The following is a 21,737-nucleotide window of genomic DNA, read 5'->3' on the forward strand; positions in this document are numbered from 1 at the left end:
GCTGTGTGGCAGCGTAAGAGAGCAAAGAGACAGACAGGGACCACAGAGGTCCCAGTCAGTGATGTCACTATAGTGTCAACCCTCTCGCTGCTGATATGGCTGTTGACTAAAGAGCGGGAGGGGCAGAGAGGGAGCGCTTACCTTTTCCATTCCCGTTCTCCTCATCCTGCAAACGCACAGAAAGAGAGAGCATCATGAGTGATATTCTGGTTGAACACAACCTACTGTAGGAGGTGGGGCAGTAATGTGGTTCGCACAACCTAAATCTCCCTTTCTTCAAAGTTATTTCAGAATACCCTACTTGTGCTTTTATACCGTTCCAAGCATGCCAGTGACATCACTGGCACCCCAAGCCAAGCCAGGGGGGAAGATCTGTTTCTCTTTACGAGCGTTTAACGTTGGAGTAGTTAAACACACAGGCTGCCTTTCAGGTTCAATAATCTGCAGGTAATAATGAGGTCATATGTCATGGACTGAAGCAAGTGGATGCAGCTGGCAGATGACGACAGCAGTACTACCACTTAATATGGAGGAGATTTGATAATTACACTGTTCATTCCATCTATCCACACACACGTAGGCAGGCGTGCGCGCGCGCACGCACGCACGCACGCACACACACACACACACACACACACACACACACACACACACACACACACACACACACACACACACACACACACACACACACACACACACACACACACACACACACACACACACACACACACACACACACACACACACACACACACACACACACACACACACACACACACACACACACACACACACAGCTGAGTGGACAGTTTGGGGATAGGGGCATGGTGGCCTGACTGCTGCCTGGCTTTAGGCTGCGCTGAGTGGGCTCATTCCTGGCTCCAGGGACAATGGCGGGGGGTTTACGCGCAGAGAAAGGAGGGCTGCCGTCCCCAGAATAGAGTGTGGTGTCAGGGACGCTTCCCTGACTGACTAGCCCAGCCTGACCAGATCTGGGACCAGAGAGGACATGGTATGATGTGGAGAGAGTAGTAGGCATAGGCTAAGGCAGTGGTCCTCAACCTGTGGGTCGGAACCCCCAGGGGGGTCCCCACATGATTTTTTTTGGGGGGGGGGCTCCCCAGATGACAGTGAAGTGATGATAATTATTTTATACTTATTTTTAATGCCTTTAAAATGTTCTTCTTTTCTTTTATGCCTTTATTGATAGGACAGTAGTTTGACAGGATATGGGGAGAGAGATGGGGAGTGACACGCAGCAAAGGCCGTCGGGATCAGGACTCGAACCCGCGAAGCGCTGTCAGGTTACATTGAGCCTAGGTGCCCGGAGCGCTACGCCAGCCGTCCGGGCCCTGAAGTGATAATTTAAGGACTCTTAACACTTTTTTAATACCTAAGAAAAAGAAAAATACTATAACTGCATCAAAAGTAATCAACCAACTATACTACAAAAACATTTCAAAAATTGCAGATCTACAGCACGGCACGCCATGAGCTTGTAGATCTGCTATTTTTGAATAGTTGGGGTTCCCAGACCACAGAACCAATGTGCAGTAAATGTCATTTCCAACCCTGCAGCCAGTGTCAGATTTGAATCACCCACCACTCTCTGATAATAGGGACACTGTGATTTGGGAGAATTCCGTGAAGCGTCTTCAGATAAGTAGGACAGCGCTGTGGCACCAACCGCCTCCCACACCATGTGAGACGGGGCCTAAAGAAGAGCCACAGCCCAGAGGGAGCAGTGGGACTATTGTCTTGAACCCGGCCTGGTACCACCAGGCAGCCAGTGGAGTGGTACCAGGCTAAGACAACAGATCCCATTGAGAGCCTCTGTCTCTATGTGCAGCTGTTCGGTTGGGGTGAGAATGGTGGGGTGGCGTAATAATAATAATAATAAGGGCCTTGTTTCAGCTGCCTGAACCACTGCCCACCTCCCCCCCCCAAATCCCTCAATTTCACATCTGTAGCTTCTTGCCCGCGCACACACCTCAAAGCATCGAATGATCGGCCAAATGACAGGACTTATTAGAACTAATATTAGAGTTCACTAGAGTTTACTGAGACTTAATAATGAGGCCTATGATATGATACAGAAGAACTGAGGGGGAGACAACTAGGTTTGGAATTTCTTAAAACTTATGATTAAAAAAGGTACAATTCATCTTATATTACAAATCAGTGTATACACTGTAACAGTGTAGCGATGGATCGTATAGCTCCTGAGTTACTTCTGACTCTGTTAATTAAATTTGTTACTCTACTGTATGTACCAAAGGAGGGATTCCGTTTCCTAATATTACTGGAGTGGACTGGTAACAGTTCCCTTCAACAACACCTTAATAGTGGCTTGTTGGGCAGCTCTTTGCCTGTAACTGGCAACGTTCACCCACTCTGTCTGCATGTTTTATTCATCTCAGTCTCACTGATCTTTGGCTATAAAATGATCAGCTTTGTCTCTGAGCTCCAGTTTGTCAGATCCACTTTAAAGGCCCTAATGTAACAGATTGGGCTGCTGGTCTCACCTTGAGGTTGGTGTGCAGGGCCGACTCCGGAGGGTAGACGATGAAATGGCGCAGCGTGAAGCCAAAACCCTGGGAGTTCTTGCGGAGGACCAGCGTCCGGGGACCATGCCAACCAACGCCAACCCCCTCCCCTCCCGGCCCGGCCGCCATTGGCGGCCGAGGGTTGTCACTGGTCGAGGACAGACCATCCCTCCGCCCCTTTCCCTGTGAACACATAGAGAGGAAGGTGAGATTCTATGCATCTAAATGTCCTGTCTTAAAAAAAGGATACTTAATTAGAATCGTATAAGGAATTACAAAACATATTTTGATAATAAGAACCTGTTTATTTCTGTGGTAAGTAACAACAACGCTGGGTGGACCTATATCTCTGCATCGTTCCCTGGATGTGATGATGTTTCAAAAACGCTCTTTTCTGGGGTAAAGGCCATGGTATATACTTAGACCTCATTCAGAACAGAAGGCCGGTGACATCAGCCTTCAACCGCTGGGTTTTTCATTAGCAACTTCCTCATGAACAACTTATTCCTGGATGTAGCTACCAGACCCGAGTCACCCCCGCATGGCAGGCTCCACCAAACAATAGCCCGTAAAAGCACCATGGGGTCGGCTAACAGGCAGGGCCCACGTCTAGACAGGGCAGGGGCGGCATGAGAGAGCGTTCTGAGAGAGAAACTATGGAATGTTGGAAGACAGAGCTTAACTCAATCATGGACGCCTGCAACCAATCAGCGCTGACCTTGGTCTTGTCATAGCGGAGTGGAGTCAAAGGGGCAGGAGGGACTTGTCATTCAGTGAGAGCAATGAGGGGACGATCTCCACAGGCTCTCTAGTCATCAGAGCTCACTGCTGAGGCTGAGTCAACAGGCCTGTTCACCTGACAAACACACGTGAGAACTGTCACCCTTATGCTGCTCCAACGACCCGCATCTGTCAGTCAAACACAACCACCTGACCAAACAAGCACGGGAGAGAGGGGGCGGAGGAGGGGGAGGGTCCTCTCTGAGGTCAAGCCATAGCTGTGTTAGTGTGTTCTGCCTGAGGCATAGTTTTACAGCGAATGCCCCGTTTGAACTCTGAGAGGTTTCTACGTGGAATAACTGTGACTTAACTCTACTTCCCAGTCTTCCTCACTAACTTAAGATAAAACGTCTGTGCGTCTGTCTGTGGTTAATGCCAGGGGGTCAGGGCAGGGTGAACCCGAGTAGCCTCAAATGCAAGGGGTATGTTATTTCACTTCCTGTTTCTCTCTCTGCCACACACACACCAGACACTTTCAACCTGGTAGGCCCATATGGCTGACCAACAACAGGAAGTGGCAGGAAGCGTGGTAGCTCTGCGGGGCGGGACAACCAGATGCTCAGAGCATCTATAAATAAACTCTCTCTCCTGCACAGAGGTGCTTCCTACTCCCTACTCCGCTCCTTTCCTTCCAATCACCTCTCCTCCCTTCCACCTCATCTTCCTCCATCACTGCATGTGTCCCTCGCATGGAAATCTCTTAAATATTCACCTCCCGTGCACTTCCATTTTATGCTAGCAATGAGGCGAATAATCTATTTGCATCCAGACGCAAAGCAAATAAGTGAGTAAGTGAGTGTGAGGTTGACCCCACTTGAAATTGGCTGAATTTTTCTTAGTGTTTCTAATGTGTGAGTGACCAACCTCCACATCCACTCAAATGGAATTCTATTTGTCACATCCTGCATTGCCTACATTCAGCTATAGTATTATAGGATATCTACAAGTTCCATATACAGGTACATCCATTTTTTGTTCTGAGGGCTGATGACATAGCCTGGCTGGCATTCTAAACAATATGTCCATTCTAATCAATATGTCAATTGTTTAATATAACTATTTTTATTCTTCAAGGAGGCCAGCAGGCGGCAGTCTATAATCTGAGTATAGTAAAGAAATTCATGAAAAAAGTGACAAATGGAAATGATGAAGGGAACGAAAGGGGAACTAAAAGAGGGGAAATGAAAGGGTAAGAGGGTGAAAGAAGGAAGAGACTGAATGAATTCCTCAGTGGGAGCGGTTTTGGCTCAGGACATGTTGGAACACACACTGTAACTGGCAAGGAGGGGGTGCACAGAGAGTGAGCGAGAGGAGAGTGATAGAGAGAGCAAACGACAGAGTGAGAGGAGGAGGAGGAGGAGGTGGGGTGTCGGGGCCCTGCGAGAGACAGGCTCCAGCACGTCGGTTTCGACCGCATGGCCCCTCCCGGCGCTGAGAACACCAAACCCTGTGATTACCCCAAACATACAGAGACCGACCGGGTTTCCGAGCCAGCGCCGTTTCCCCGTCCGGCCCGGTCTGGAGCGCGCGGTGGTAGAAGCGTGGGTCTGCCTGGCTATTCTATGAAGTCTGTAATCATTGCCACGACCCTACCTCGGACTTGAGACAATGGTCTCTCCGATATCCGTCCCTTTGTTCATTTTATTAACGCGTCACCTTGAAGTAATCAACCCCTCCGTCTGGTACTGGTTACTGGCATCAAAAGTCGCTGACATGCACACTGCTCTCCAGCCAGTTCAACACTCGGTTCCAGCAACAAGGCACTTGGAAAATACTTTCTGTGGGTTCTGGTCTAAAGTTGACTTCCTATGGAGGTTTACCATGTAGTTCTAGACAGTGAGCAGGGAAGCCTCGTCCTGCTAGATTAAGAAATTGAGACATTTGGCATCACCCGGCTCGCCCTAAAGGAATTTATACGGGCAGCCCTCTGGTGATACTACTGCCATCGCTCTAAGATCTGGACACATTCTCATATGACGGCAATAATAACCGTGATTCATCAATGATTCTCTTTTAGACAAAGTGGAGCCCCAGGCCGCAGCATACTGATGAGCCGTCACATCTGCAGATGATTTCATTAAAAGAACATTAAAATGTCATATTGAATATGTAGTATAGTACATAGACTGCCTGGTAGCTTGAAGCTTCTTGTGCTGAGTGAGTGTTTAGCGGTGGATGTGGTGTGTGAATTGTGATGTGTGCAGAATTGCAGATGTTTCCTTTTGTAATCCATGTGGATGCTTCTCTTTCTTATTTTGCTTGGATTGATTTGACTGATTGATGCAAAAAGTACAAAAGGTTCAATAGTAATAAATAAATGGTAATACCATCACCTCAGCACAAATTATGTCCAATTAATTCTACTGTTTGTGTCTTGTCCATTTTTTTAAGCTAAAATAGCAGATCTAAAAGCTCACAACACGGTGTGACGCGTTGTGAGCTGGTAGATCTGATGCTATTTTCGCTATTATCGTACAACATAGTATATAGGGCTTAAGAGGTTAGGGAAGTGCCCAGTTGACCCTCACACCATGTATGTCCAAAATACAAAAATGTCAGAGGTATGTGCAAACGAAAGCGCAAAATCTCAATGAAACAAAACATTTAAATCTCTAAAAATAGATTTTTGTGAGGCTTTTTTCTTTTGTAGGTCACAGTGATATGGCCCATATCTTCTGAACACAAAGTGTCAGTTAGCAGCATGGCCATCTCACTCCTCATTATATCCACCACAAAGCAGCAGCGTTGGAAGAATGCAGTGGCTGTCAGGACCCTGGTGACTGCTAAAGCCCGGCAGGAAGAACAATGCTCTTTCAAACAGCTGAGAGCTGCAACCTGTTTGAAAAGTGGAGCTTTAGAGAGGTCACAAATGCTGACTAGCCTTTAATCCACAGAGCCACTACTGTCTGCACCACCAACAGCCCTGAGCTAGAGAGAGGAGGCGAGGGAGACAGAGAGGGAACAAGAGGGGTTGTGAAAGTTAAAAAAGAATCTGATAGTTCCTTGTAGTATCTATCTGCTGCTCCGGGTCTGAATCTGACATGCCAGCCATCCCCGGAGCATGCACCCCCCTCCTCTGTATGTCCAAATGCATCCTATCATAAATGGCAGACAGGTGGAGATGAGATAACTAGTGTAATGTAATGTATAGCACCTGTCCAAAAAAAAACAGCCTGGCCTTTAACCATTTCAACCCTATATGCAGTACGTAGTTGACCCCAAGGGTCGGTCTATACTAGGCCACCCTCCTTTCTTCCCACTTCACCAAACCTCTTCGCCGGAAATAGCAGCTCTACAAGCTCACAACATGTGTAGATCTGCTATTTTTGCCGAATGTTCACCCCAGAATAGGGGCACTATGTGGCACTCATGTGGTTAAAGCATAACAAGGGCACGCTCCTAGAACAAAAGGCAGAATGCCTCACATAGGTCCAAAAAACGTACCTTTGTGATCTACATAACCGGACAGTTGTCTGCGTGCACATTTGTATGTGTATGCGTATATACATGTGCGTGCGTGCTTGTTTGCATTTGTAGGCATGCATGTGTGTGAGCTCACCACTGTGTCTATATGAACATGTGTATGCACAAAAACCTGTCGAACCTCTCTGTCAGATCGGCTAGTTTACAGTTGGGGATGTCATGTCAGTTAAACAGGGTTTTCTACTTGAGCAGCGCCTAAGAGAACATTTAACGGTCACACATACCTTTATACCTTTATCTGGCAAAGAATTACCCTACGGCACAAGAAAAATCCAGAGGGAAACTGGGAGGATCCATAAAACAAGCTAGAAAGGGCATTAATCAAAGAAAAACTACTCAATTGAAACTGATTTGAATACTGATTGTTTGAATATGGATTCTACTGTACTGTACAACAAAAGGTCTTAGAGCCACATCGATGACCACATGTCCTGCTTTCAAGCTGGGTGTCCAGAGTCCTGACAAATGTCTGTAAAACACTAAAATGACGCAGTTTTCCTTATTCACTACCAAATTGTCCCGGTTTTCACCATAATTAATACAATAATATTATTATTACACATAGACCGGGGCTGGGAGGCAAACCGGTGACCTTCTGCTTACCAGACGCCCTCTCTCTACCCACTAAGCTAAGGCTGCACCTAAAGAAACACATTTGGTGTAAAAGGGACAGATTTGGTGTACAGGGGAAAAAAGGAGGGGATCAAATACAGACCCCCCCCCCCCCCCCCCCCCCCAGGGGACCCCGGTCAACAAAGTATATATGGTATAAGTTTAAGTGTAGTGTTACCCTACCCAAGACTATATACAGACACAGAAGTCAGGTCCAGGGTCACGCAAAATCAGACGGATGAAGGATTCATGAATGATGTGACCCAGAGAGACTGATGCTGCTCTGTGAGGTTGGTGCATGGAGAGCTGTTTGTACAAGAAACACTGAAAACTCGACTATGACATCATTGGTCGTGAATGGCAGCAGCCGCCTGGCAATGCCAAACACGTTGCTTGCCAACTTCCAGCTAATCTCTATCTCTTTCTCTCTCCTGTGAACACACCATCACTGTAAAAGAAAGCAGAGTATGTTTGCACCAGCTGTGTCCATATACTTTACATTGCTCCAGTCCCCATGCTCATATCCCTGATTCAGGCATTTTTCTTAACTGTGTCATTGAGAGGGGGATGGTAACCAGAACCACTGAGGAAAATGAGAATTGACCTGACACAAATACACACACACACACACACACACACACACACACACACACACACACACACACACACACACACACACACACACACACACACACACACACACACACACACACACACACACACACACACACACACACACACACACACACACACACACACACACACACACACACACACACACACACACACACACACACACACACGAAGCGAGAGCATACAGATGAGAAATGCCCTGAATTCTGGGGGCCTGCTGGAGGATACACATACACATGCTCCCACCTCTTGCCTCCCCTCCCCCTTTTCTGGGAGTGCCACTTAACACAGGCCCCTGTCATCTGTGTTTAGTCGCTAATTAGAAACCCCTCCAAGAAAGGCACAGTCAATACACATATACACAGAGGACAACACAGCTATACTGTAGCAGTTTCTCAATGGTCCGTGCTTCAACCCCACATTCCACAGAAGCGCTGGCACAGAGGAGCACAGCCAAGTGGACAGAGAGGCCAAAATGCTGAACTGAGTTCAAGGACAGTCTGTGACATCGCTTTCTCATTCTTTCTCATTTAAAAACAGCCCATCACAGAGAACATCTCAAGACACAGTTAAAATGTGAATGCAGTTAAGTTGCTGACAGCTAGAAGCACACAGGATATTAAAAGGTGGCACAACAGGAGATGTATAAGTGGGACAACTTGCCCCCGTGCCCTCAGGCATTTAGGACACAGCAGGCGCTCAGAGTAGCCTCTCCCTTACCCTGGGTTGGTGCTGGGCCCCGCCGGGCTGGCCGTGCCCGCTGCCGCCAGTGGTTACGGCGGGGGGCGAAGGGGAAGGCATGGGGCCTATGTCGCCACGGAGCACTGCCAGCCAGATACAGCGTGGTTCAGGGGAACTGCAGTCCACCCCCACAGGGTTCTGGAAGCACCAATCAGACCCTGCTGGGGTCGCAGGGTACGGAAGCATAGCAGCGGGCATTGGGGCATGGAGTTCACTCTTCAGATCCTCATCGTTCGCTGCCCGCATGGGCCACGCGCGCTCTCAAGCACGTAAGCGAAAAACCCAGGTTGGGAGATAAATGCTTTCAAAAGAAAAAAGTAACATTAAGAGCAGACAAAATTGGACGCAGGTGCAAAAGGAAGCGCACAAATCTCCGGTTAGCCAGTCACGCAGTGGCAGTCCATTGGCAGAGCACATTTAGATTTCCCCTCGCCGGGCTCCACTCCATCGCATCACAAGCTGAGGTCTCCAAATGTTTCCGTGTTTAAATCCCACAAGTTCCACATCACAGTCTATCGCTTTGGACCTTCAAGGACGCAGAGGGAATGAGCTCTCCAAGGCAAGGCAAGACACACACACACACACACACACGCGCGTGTGTTCTCTCAGCGGGGGCTCCTTGCAAAGGAAACAGCAGGCAGGCAGACTCCTGGGAGGCAGATGGATAAGCGTGGGAGGTGCATGGTGCCGGTCCGGGTTCCACTCACTACAGACAGACACACTGCCTGCCTGACAGACAGTACAGTACAGAACAACTGACAGCGTGGTCTCCTGGTGGCGTCCAGTGATGTTCTGCACACAAAGCCACTCTGTCCACCCCCGGATCACAAACTACCGTCCCAGGGGGTTGGATCCTCTGTCTCTCCTCCCTCCCTCCCTCTTTCTCTCTCTCTCTCTCTCCCCCTTCTTCCACTCTCTCCAGCCCTCCCTCTGAATCTCCCGTGCCAAAAAAACAACAATCCGTGTCTCTCTCACTCTCCACTCTATTCCAGACTCGTGTGCTCTCGCCGAGTGTCACCTATTAACCCGCTCACTCCACGTGTCTCCTCCGATCTCTTGTGGCGTTTCTCCCCGGTCCCTTCCGCGTTTTCTTTTCAACCCACTCGCAAATAACCCATCAACATCCAATAACATTCCAGCTCTATCACTCTGAGGGAACTGGTTTGAAACGGAGGCGTCAGAAAACAAATACGACACGCTGTACAGTAAACCAGCTCACCCCTCTTAATCCAAACACTGCACGTCAATGGTCAAAGGCCTGATGAACGGCCCTCCTCATCACTCTCCCTGTCTCTCTCTTTTTGCACTAGTCCATATGGAGGTACAGCCCCGTGGTGGGTTGCATCTAATGGGGTAAATTCTGCTGTAAGTCCCACTTCAGCGGAGGCCCCCCCATCCAGTACTGAGTATCTCTGTATAGAAGCAGACTGGTGGCACGTGAGTACATGTGTGAAACAGACAGATACAGTGACACGGCTATGATCCCCCCTGCTCTCAACTCCACAAAGGCTGCCCCCCCTCCCCAAACAGCTCTACAAGCACACACACACACACACACACACACACACACACACACACACACACACACACACACACACACACACACACACACACACACACACACACACACACACACACACACACACACACACACACACACACAGGGGACAAAAATGACATCCACTTTCCAGCACAAAGAGACCAAAAAAAGATCCCTTTTCTTTTTGGCTTCACCGCTGTTCCTCCCACTACATTCTGATTCTCCCTCGCTCCCCTACACTGTGACTTGGAAAAATATAGAGGAGAAGATGATAGTGAGTGGATAAAATGGAAAAAAGAAAAAAAAGTAAAAGAATGGCAGATGAGAGAGAGAGAGAGAGTGAGCGAGAGAGAGAAAGAGAGAGAGAGAAAGAGCAAGAGGCATGCATCTACTTTAATGGGACTTCACAGTGCCGGCCCTGGTCGCTGAAAATAAACAGCTGCCGCTGGATGTCAGCGTGACCCTTACTCACCCCCTACACACACACACATGCAGAATAGTACACATTGCGCACACACACACACACAAACTGCACCAGCACATTCATAAAAATTCACCCATACAAGTTGTATGATACAACACAGAAAGACATAAACTGCACGCTGGCTTCACTTTGCCCTAAGAAACTGACACTCTCCCCCGGGCCCATGCAAGCAACAGAGTTCTCACCAGACAGCCAAGGAACCAGAGTCTGTGTGACAGCGGTATGTAGGCAACCATGTCGCAGCCGAACTAGGCTCCATTCCCTGACGCTCTCCCACCTAGCGCTCTGCTCCTCGTACATAAAAGCCTCATACGCATCCGTGTGCCAATGAGGTTAGACAGGTTTCACCTGCCGCACTTGCACTGGGGCAAGTACCGACTCGACCTCGGGGGCCCGCGGCCCCACACTACACATGTACAACCCTATTATACCCTGCAGATATACACTATACTTGCACACCGCAGGCTTGAACAATTGATATTTTGAGTTTTGATATAACCATGCCCAGACAGACAAACACGCACGGACACCCAGTCACAATCAGCAGAATGCACATTGCGCACACACACACACACACACACACACACACACACACACACACACACACACACACACACACACACACACACACACACACACACACACACACACACACACACACACACACACACCACATGTGCCATTGAGTCACAGATGAGTATAAATACACTAGGGATATGTAATTAGGGTTCTCATAAACTGAATAGCCTGTGGCTGCGGGGGGTTCTGTTCAGTCTGTGGCCAGACTTGAGGTTTGGGTTCCTCACAAAGCCAAGTGGAACCGCCCTACATGGCAAAGAGAACAGATCAGCGAACGAGTCAGGAGGAGGTCCAATTATTCTCGAAGGAGGAAAAAAAAAAAGACCACACCCGTGACAGTAAATCACAAATGCCTGTCAATGCCCGACTATAGTGGTGTATTACATAATACACTTCTTGCAAAGTAGGGGTAAAATAAACGAAAACACAGAAGCACTCCATAGCACAGTGGCAGCACTCATTGGGGATTCATATCACATTTTCACAAGCGTTTTGGCAAAGACAGAGTAAAGCCTAATTTGGGAACAAAAGACCTCTGTCTGTATGTCCAGCCCCCCCCCATCCCATCTCTTTTGGCTTCTCCCTCCGTTCTCTCTGGTGGTGACCCGTGGAGATGACATTTACAAAAAGAAAAAAAAGGAGAATGAGCGTGGGGAGAAACAAGAAAGAGAGGTAACAAAAGAGCAAAGAGGCGTTAAGTTACAGTTTACACAGAGGGCAATACAGTAACAGAGGTGTTGTCACAATAGCCTCCACTCCCAACGGTGACCTGCACTGTACGCTGGCTGGCTGAGGCAGGCCTGTGCAGGCTCTACTGCCCACAGGTAAACATCCATCATCTGGTTTGGATGCGGGCCTAATATACATCATGAGTGCATAATCCAGCTTACTTACCCCCTTATCTAACAAAGTATTTGATTGCCAGGCAAACATCCTCTGGGCAAAGCACAGCCCCACACACTCACACTCACACACACTCACACTCACAGACACACACACTCGTGATGTTTTTCTCAATTTGATCAGTCAGTGATAAACAGAGAGACACGCGCCACTAATCTCTCAGGAGAGATGCCTCATTGTCTCCTGTCTCACACCCCAAACCCTCATAATGCCCCCGACACACACACACACACACACCCTGTGATAACAATCACCGGGAAAGTCAAACGGATGGGGGGGTCAGGATAGAACAGTCTGTGGACGGCAGAGTAATGACCAGATCTCTTAATATCACCAACAGAATACTATGAACCCCCCCCCCCCCCACACACACACACACTTTTTTGCCCCCACCTCACACTGACCTGGTAAACAAAGATCCTTCTCCTCCTCAGACACACACACACACACGCACACACACACACACACACACACACACGAGAGGAGGAGAGATAAAGCTGATCATTACAGTGCTTCCGGCTTTACGGAGCAGTGGATGTGAGGAAACAGATGAGTATAAGGACAATAGAGAGTTCTTAAGGACACACCAGCCAGTGAGTGCTGAGTTACAGAGGCTTAGCTGCAGTGACTGCTGCTGAGCAAGGCTTGGTTATCACGTCTAGTTTCCACTAAGCACAGACGACCGCGGCCATCCCATAAAAGGGAAACAATCTTGGGTCAAAGAATGCCAGGCTGTCGGGATGTCAGTGTTAAGAAATGGATGCTCAGAGCCTCAGACTGATTTTGGACAGGTACACAAATACTCAATGTCCCTGTATTTTAATGCCCAGTTCTTTTTTCATACCCCCTGTGTAATGCCCAGAAAGTTCATAACAAAAATATGAATGGTTCCAAGCTGAGAGTTTGTTGTAATCCATTTGTAGACTTGGAGTAAGTCATTCATTAACCATTACAGTTCACCAATGCCTTCTGGTGTGTAGATTATGTTATTTTGTCAAAATATCATCTTTGCATCCGGGTCATGGCACAAGGTTAAAGTTCCTGCCCAGTCCTCACCCCTGCATAGACTGAGGTTTGAATCCCCCATGGTGCCTCTGGCTATAGCGACTCCTACAGGTCAGTCAGGTTGTTCAGCAGGGAGCATAACTAGCAAGGATAGCGCGTTCCTCCTCCGCTTGCGTCACATACTCCCAGTGAAACTCCTTACTGTCAGGTTAGTCACTGTCAGGTGAAAAGGAGGGGCCGGGCGGCCGGCATCATCTGTATTGGAGGATACACGTGGTTGTCTACTACTCTACATGCTCCACAAGACCAGCAGTAGGCCTAGGGGTCAGCAGTGATAGGGATTATACACATGGGGCTGAATTGGCATAATGACTGCCAGGGACAAAAAATATTTATTTATTTATTGCCACAACTCTGTTACAGAAATAAAATGTTAAAACCTTACCCCTGAGACTAAGCTAGTGAGTTTGTTGATACCTGTAGGCTGTCTCATTCTGCCCTTTTTGTCACTTCAAGCTGCTGTGAAGACTGGACTCGGACACACTGATTCAGCTGCAGTGTGAAGTCTGTCCCCCTGCTGGTGACAGGCTGCTCATGTGGTGTAGGAGACTTGCTGAGGACACATTTAAATACTCTCAGGAGATAAATCCACACTCCTAATTTTATCTGGGTAACGGAGTACCACCACCCTGATTTAGAATAAAATGTCATTAAGAGTATATTATGTACAGCGTATCACGCGCATAGAATTATGCGGCAAAGAGCAAACGCACGTATGACACAGTGGCAGGGGATGTGGTGATGCTGCTATCTGGCAGGAACACATTAGATAACATACAGTACCTCCGTCTAGACGGACATTATCAGTAATCTGGGAAGTAGATTCGAGAAAAGCGTCCAGATGGGAGAAAAAAGGACGCGGCTTGTTTAAAGCAGGTTAATTTTAACTTTAATCTCTGGTAAATCCCCAAGCCACGGAGCCCATAGGGCTTGAAAACCTACGGCATGTAGTTACCGCTGTTCGCCCACTAGAGGGCAGCTGCTACATGCAGTGTAATGACAGATGGGCTGGAAAAAGCTTAGAGGGCACTGGGACACGGGGTGGAGACTTGCATGCAGCCCTGCAGATACACAACCACCACAGGGAGTTTTACTGCAATGGCTGACATCACATGTATGTGTGTGTGCGTGTGTGTGAGTGTGCAGAGAAGGACACAGCGCAAAGGGTTGACGTACAATCAATTTTCTGTTCAACCTATTTACTGAGGAACAACTTAACATTAGACGTGTGGCGGGAAGCTCTGGCAGGAGATCAGTGAGGTCACACCTGTTGTGGGTCCTAAGGTGGAAAGATCCCTGGTGTGTCTGAAGCTAGCTAGAGCAGGTGGAGTTGGAGAGGAAATGCGCGCACGCACACACACACACACACACACACACACCCTCAATCCACAGCTGAGTGGAGCTGGGTGGTCTCCCGTGGTAATCCCACCCCGCCCCCCCCCACCCCAGCCATGACTGACACAATGAACATACACCGTCTCCCTCACACTGGAAGCAGTGGGATTATAGCAGCCCACCTGACCCTCAGTCTTCTCTCACTTACCCAGAGGAAGAGAACACATTATGCATGCATTCTTTAGACGTGCCTGTTGATGTGCAAGCGTGTGTGTGTGTCTCTGTGTGTCTCTGTGTGCGTGCGTACAGGGTAGACATATCATGCTGCTACAGTGCAACCATGTGAGCGCAGAGCATGTGAGATCTATCAGGGTGAACTCACTGGCTGCTCCTTGAGTTACAGAGACAAATCTGCTTGCTTGCCATTCTCTTTTAATCGCCACAGCATTCACCCAAATATCACGGTTACACACAGACACACACAAAAGAGGAAAGAGGAACATTTTCATAAATATACCCACACAAACCTGCGGATAAAAACAACGCATATCCGCATTTACATTATGCCACATGGTCAGTGTGGAAACAATATTGTACAATGAAACTTTGTATGATAACTGGCTGCAGGAGGATTTCAGGCCATGAGTGAGGGTGTGGCCAACGTTCTTTTATTGCACATCCTTCACTCTACACATGCCACAAGGGAATGTGGGATACATGAGTCAGCCATCCCACCAGAGACTAAACTGGCAAAAGAGAGAGAGAGAAAGAGAAAGTGGGGGCAGGGATGATTAATGTTGGAAAGAGAAGGAAAAATCGAGGAAAAACTTACTGCTGGGGACTGAAATGAGGAAAGAGTGATCTAAAGCAGAAATGAGAGTCAGTGAGGCAGACAGCGCAGATGGCAAGGCGGATATGTACACTCACACACACACACACAGATTCACACTAATTACCCTCTGTACATCTCTGCAAGTGTCATTTAAATTTAGGGTGGGAGATTCTTTTGCCGTCTTGTGCTGTGGAACCAGAGGCTACATGAGAACATGCACACAAACCCACCTCCTTTTTGCTGTGTGTATGTCACATGGAATGGAGCATTGGTATGCTGATTAATAATTAAGCACTATTACATTTGTATGTGTGTAAGCGTGAGTGTGTGTGTGTGTGTGTGTGTGTGTGTGTCAGTGAGTGAGTGAGTGAGACAGACACACACAGAAAGAGAGAGAAACAGAGAGAGTGAGTGAGTGAGTGAGTGAGTGAGTGAGTGAGTGAGTGTGCGTGCGTGCGTGAGAGAGAGATAGAAAGAGAGAGAGGGGGGGCTTGTGAGTTGGAAAAAGAGTTTGTCTGCTGCAAGGCCACACACAACTTCTCTGTCTCCCTTCCCTCTTGTTTTTCAGCACACCAGACACTAAGTGGAGAGATGGTGGTACACCTTAACCTACTTAGTAGGAACTGTGTCCTCTGAAATAGAGGCTTGTTTATCCACAATACTTGGTCACCATCATCAGCATATCACAACGGAGAGAGTTACGACGAATTTATACTTCATTGTATGACGTGTCAATCGCAGAAAATGACAGCTTTTCAAGCCACATTGTTAGCTTGCGTCATTAGCTTGTATCGTTAGCTTTACCTGGACAGGCACAAGATAGACCAGTCCCATTTTGTGCTGTATGTGATTGTGAAATAGCTCTGCTCTAAAGATATACACACACCAACCTCCATTCTCAAACTCGCATTACTCTCGTTTTTCCACATGAGTGCCATGGCATACTACCACCTATATCCGGGGCAACCCCACCCCCACTATTCACCCCACTCCACCAGCTACCACTCAGCCAACAACAGTTCCCTGAGGCGAATGTCTCAATGTGTCAAGTTGCCCTAGCAACATTGAATCTCTCCTTCTTTGCTCAATGGCCCGCATCCTAGTGGCAGCCATCTTTAGAGTCACCTCAGTTGCTGCTTCTTCCTTGCTATCACAACCAGTGGTGTAAAGTACATGTACTCAAGTACTGTACTTAAGTACACATTTGAGGAATCTTTGCTTTACTGGAGTATTTTCAGTTTTCAGTACTTTTGCTTCTACTCCACTACATCTCAGAGACAAATATTGTACTTTTACTCCACTACAATTATTTGAAAACATTAGTTACTTTGCAGATATAAATTATTATATTATAAAACATATATTAACCACTTCAGCCCTATTTTATACCCAGGCTATATGAAAATAGCCGATCTACAAGCTCACAACGTGTCGCGATGCGACGCGTAAAACATTTGAGTACTTTTTCCACCACTGATCACAACCATTGATACTCTTTACACTGTTCTGCCATTAGAGGGCCTGCACAAGTACAAACCTACTTAAAGTGTTAGCCAAAACATGAAATAAGATGGTGGAAAATGGAATGGGGGAAAAAAATTAAAAACAAGCTACAAAATACTTTGTTCAGCACTGTGACCCTTATAACAGCTTCCAACAGCCACATCCTGACTTCTTCTAGCAGTGTGGGTTCCCTCACGAGACAGCGGCTGGACTTTGTCAGGTAAACCCCAGGCTTGGCTTTCTTCTCAGCAGTAACATCTGTCTGTTTCCCTGTGTGTGTGTGTGTGTGTGTGTGTGTGTGTGTGTGTGTGTGTGTGTGTGTGTGTGTGTGCATATACTGTATACCATGGAGCCTAGCAACACAGGGGCCAATGACGACATCTGGCAAAGCACTAACCCTGCTCCCCTCATACTATACCCCTCCACACACACCTCCTCTCCTCTTTCTCCCCTGTACTGACCACAACCGCTGGGAGCAATCACAGCGTCACGTATGAGCTCCATTGCAATAAGAGGGCCCCCACCCCCTCTCTCTCTTTTCTTTCTGTCCTGGTTGTTTTCAGAAGCAGCCCTCAGCAGTGCAGAGCTCCAGAAACCGCAGGGCTCCAGCAGGCCTCCCTGCCCTCTCCTCTCCGCCCCCCCCTTCTCTGTCTGGGCAGAGGACTGGGACATTGGAAGCCCCTCCGCTTTCCTTTCCTTCCCTTCCCTGGAGGCCCGATGCATATATTTAGCCCCAATCGCTGCCTCTGTGTAATTAACAGATGAAAATTATAAGTTTCGGGGCTCGTGGATGACGACTCTGTTCCCCTTGGCTGGGCTGCTGCAGAGACCAGCGCTGGCTAAAACCGTACCCGGGGGCGCGTTATGGACGGCCTCGCGCCAGGCAGCGGTCCAGCGGCCGGGGCGTGGTGTGGTGTGGTGTGGTGTGGTGTGGCGTGGCGTGGCGGCCACTGAGCCAAGTCGGGAGACTCGCTGATGGCCAGTGTGTCTTACAAGTCCGAGAGAGAGAAAGAGTTACGCCTAGTTTATCGTAAGTCAGTGGTTCTCAAACTTTTTCATGTCAAGGACCCCCAAATTGACACTTATTAGCCCGCGGACCCCCATTTCAAAAGATATGCCAGGGACCCCCATAAGAGAAGATCTTTTACGGCTTTAGCAGTCTCAACCATTTTAATTTCAAGGACCCCCAGTTTGACATGCATTAGGGCTACAGACCCCCATTTAATGGCATTTCTATCACTTGGACCGCAATTTATATTGCGGTCCAATTTATATTGCGGTTCCATTTGTACACTCTCAGAGTTACAGACCCATAAGGGTCCATTTGGTGCCTAATCTATCATTTAGCTGGGGACCCCCTGGAACTCCCTCAAGGACCCCTGGGGGGCCCCGGACCCCACTTTGAGAACCAATGTCGTAAGTTATACCCTTTTTTTATTCAAGCGAAAAATTTGCAGAAAATAATGCTATTTTTGGCAAGCGTGACAGCCGTACGACAGAGTATAAATCAGGCTTTAGTGAGTGCAAGAGAAAGAGTTAAAGAAAGAAAAGAGGGAGAAGAGAAAGCAGGGCTAGAAAGCTAGGTCTGACTGTTTAATAGACCAAGCAAGAAGGTCTCGTCTGTCCCTCACTGGAGTTTCCATTTGAGGTCATCTGGTTTTTACATTCCTGTCATGCACCAGCAATCACACCGAGTTGAAGAATTCCTCCATCACTCTAGACTGCCTCATATACAGTACACTGTTTGGACATGCATGCATGCGCACACAAACACACAATCTCACACACACACACACACACACACACACACACACACACACACACACACACACACACAAACACAGCAGAGGCTCTTTGGTGGACGATGAACGAGTACCATTTTAGGAGGAAATATGTACATTCACCCATTCCTCTTTTACAACCTCCCAGTCTTGTGTTTGGAAATCCAGACAGAGATTTCACACAAAGCTTTCTTATCACCTGGTGTTTTTTATTAAACATACAGCCTAGCCTTCCCTTTTATTGTCAGTTCATTGTTTTCCATGTCAACGCTTGTAGACTTCTAGTGACCTCTGGGAGCTCCAGTACAGGAGAAGACACTGTAGAGAAACTGGAGAGAGGCCCACAGGGGTGGGCAGAGTAAAAAACAACACACAGCACACGTGACCAAGTACAGCATAAATCTGAGGCTGACAAATAACGTCCCCTCCCCTACAAACACTTCATTTTATGACTCTTTCCTAATCCGGTAATATGTCAACACTGGAAGCCGAAATAAGAGCAGATTTTCCCCTTCCCTTCCCATGGTGCCAAACCAAAAAATAAAGACCAAAAGGCAGACCTAAAGGACTCGAAAGTACAGGGTCTGCTAGCCTGGACATGAGCTGAGCTTCCCAGACTGTGAGCGAGCACTGATAAGACTGCCGATCCAGAGATTACACGCAGACCGTTTGTGGGCAGCGCTCCTGCCTTCGCAATCCCCCCCACCCATGTCTCTCTGCACCCCACCCCTTCTGGTGGGACAGAGATGGCATGCAGATACAGTATGTCCTCCTGGACATGTTTTGAATACAGGAGGATCAGCCATCACTATCATCTCATCTGCTGCAGATTTGCCTGCTCCTTCCTGTTGATTCGTGTCACGCAGTGTACAGGCCTGCACCAGTGCACAACATCTGTGGAGGACAGAGATACTGGTGTCTGCTGTATGAGTGCCTGTGTGGGTCTGTTTGAGACAGCATGTCTATGTTTGTGTGTGTGTGCGCGCATTTAAATATGTGAATGTTTTTACTTTTTAACCAGTTCAGACTTGCGCAGTTGTTTCAAGTGCACCAAAATATTTGACCTCTATGTATATACACAGCAAATGCCTGAGTGTTTATCCATTTGTAAGTCAGAGAGTCCACAAATGTAATCAAATTGATGCTTAGACTCTTACCGGTCCATTTGGTTACATTTGTAAACTCTCAGAGTTAAATAAACACTCAGGATTTTGTAAAGTGATGATGGTCTGTATGCCAGTGTGATGCTCATGGCATTTTCTGCATATTTAGCTTCTGTCACTCTGCATTAAGCAGCCTTTCCTACAGGCAGGGAGAATCAGCTGTGGGCACAAAATGTCACAGAGACGTTTCCATGGCTTCGTCCACCTCAGTATACAAAAGGTCACATCATGTGCGGGTGATGGGTCTCTGGTCTCTTGAGGTGTATCTGGGCTCCCATGAGGATCATAGATATTGACATGGGAATGAAATTCAGACATGTGGTCACTGGTCTCACAACAGTGCTGAGAGCAAAGACATACTATATAAATATACCGTTCACCCATTTTAGTTTTGAGTATATGCTGTAAACTCTGGCTCTGTGTGTGTGTGTGTGTGTGTGTGTGTGTGTGTGTGTGTGTGTGTGTGTGTGTGTGTGTGTGTGTGTGTGTGTGTGTGTGTGTGTGTGTGTGTGTGTGTGTGTGTGTGCAACGTTCTTAAAGCTGGGATCAGAGTGTTGCATACAGACATACCAAGTATCACAAAAGCAGACCCTTTTAAGGCAAACCGCTCATGCTTATCGGCATGGAATACCTATATGCTTTAGGCTATAACAAATGCTTTACAACTGAAGACTAGCTATATCTGAGCAGAGCAAAGTCCCTGACAGCCACACGGAATGCCCCCATAAATACACCTAGGTGTATATTTAGACAGGGCTCCAGTCCAGACACACACCACGCTGAAATATGTGGGCATCCAGTGCTTTCTGAAGGGATATATGATGTCCAAATAAGGCAGCAGTGGAGAGATCAAACCAGATCACTTCACTGTTTCTCTCTCCTCTCAAATCAGACACACAGGAAGAAAACTGGGAGGGGTGATGGGAAAACAAGAAAACTGAAAATAGCGACGCATTGGAGAGGAAAAACGGATGAAGGAGGGAAGACGGAATAAGGAATAAGACAACAAGGACACTGACACACAGAGGAAACGGAGGAGGAGAAAGAACGAGACTAATTGAGATAGGACATAGCAGCTGAACGTGTGCTGTCCCAGGGTCAGTGTGTTCTGCTGTGACAAGAGGTCGCTCTCCTCTGCCTCAGGCAGGCAGCCAGCACCATTATCTCTTCCCAGCCTCCAGAGCATCTTCAATTGCCTGCCTGTTCAACACGGCTGACTGTCTCTGTTGCTGGCCTGTCACAACAAGCACAGTCGCTTTTGTAGGGATTTAATTTTTTCTACTGTTCTCACCTGGTACTCTGTACAATTTACTTTGCACTTACTTTCACTTTAGTACTTACTTACTCTTAACCCCCAACTGTGTTTTTGGCAACTGTGACATTGCAGTTTCCTGAGGGATACATAAAGTGAATATACATCTAGATGAGTGTGTTTGTTTGCCCATCTGCAGTAGAGCTTTAGATCTGCTTTGTTTGACAGTTCTTGAAAACTTAAAAGAAAACCCTTGCCCTATAATAACATGCCCACAAAATGGACGGCATTGGACGCCAGTTTTAAAGTAGTTAAAAATCGGCTGCAAAACTGCTGATAGCGATGTTGTCAAATAACGCCCAATATATCGGCCAAATCAATACATCTGTCAGGCTCTAGTTTGCACATCTGCAGGGCCCTGCAGCAGAGCTGCCTGTGCTGGGAGTCAAATGTTTGGGGTGTAGCTGCAGGGGGGATGTGCTGGCAATTAGGGTCAGTGAGT

At 47.6% G+C, this 21,737-nt stretch overlaps 1 protein-coding gene across 8 annotated transcripts in view; it reads right to left on the minus strand.

The window, feature by feature from the left end:
- arhgap23a (Rho GTPase activating protein 23a) overlaps nt 1–21,737 on the minus strand; it is a 69,433-nt gene that overhangs the window by 24,856 nt on the left and 22,840 nt on the right. For 5 of the 8 annotated variants that reach the window (XM_084070897.1, XM_084070899.1, XM_084070898.1 and 2 more), the window contains exons 1-3: nt 8,778–9,650; nt 2,529–2,732; nt 142–166 (exon numbers count right to left, since the gene is read on the minus strand). In XM_084070897.1, coding sequence (XP_083927023.1) covers nt 142–166; nt 2,529–2,732; nt 8,778–9,044 — 496 coding nt within the window. In that variant the 5' untranslated portion in view covers nt 9,045–9,650. Of the gene's footprint in view, nt 1–141; nt 167–2,528; nt 2,733–8,777; nt 9,651–11,007; nt 11,074–21,737 lie in introns of those variants that run through there. The other 3 variants (XM_084070902.1, XM_084070900.1, XM_084070901.1) reach the window with 2 other exon arrangements.

Source organism: Gymnoscopelus microlampas, assembly GCF_963454915.1.
Source record: "Gymnoscopelus microlampas genome assembly, chromosome: 11".
NCBI classification, from domain to species: Eukaryota; Metazoa; Chordata; class Actinopteri; order Myctophiformes; family Myctophidae; genus Gymnoscopelus; species Gymnoscopelus microlampas.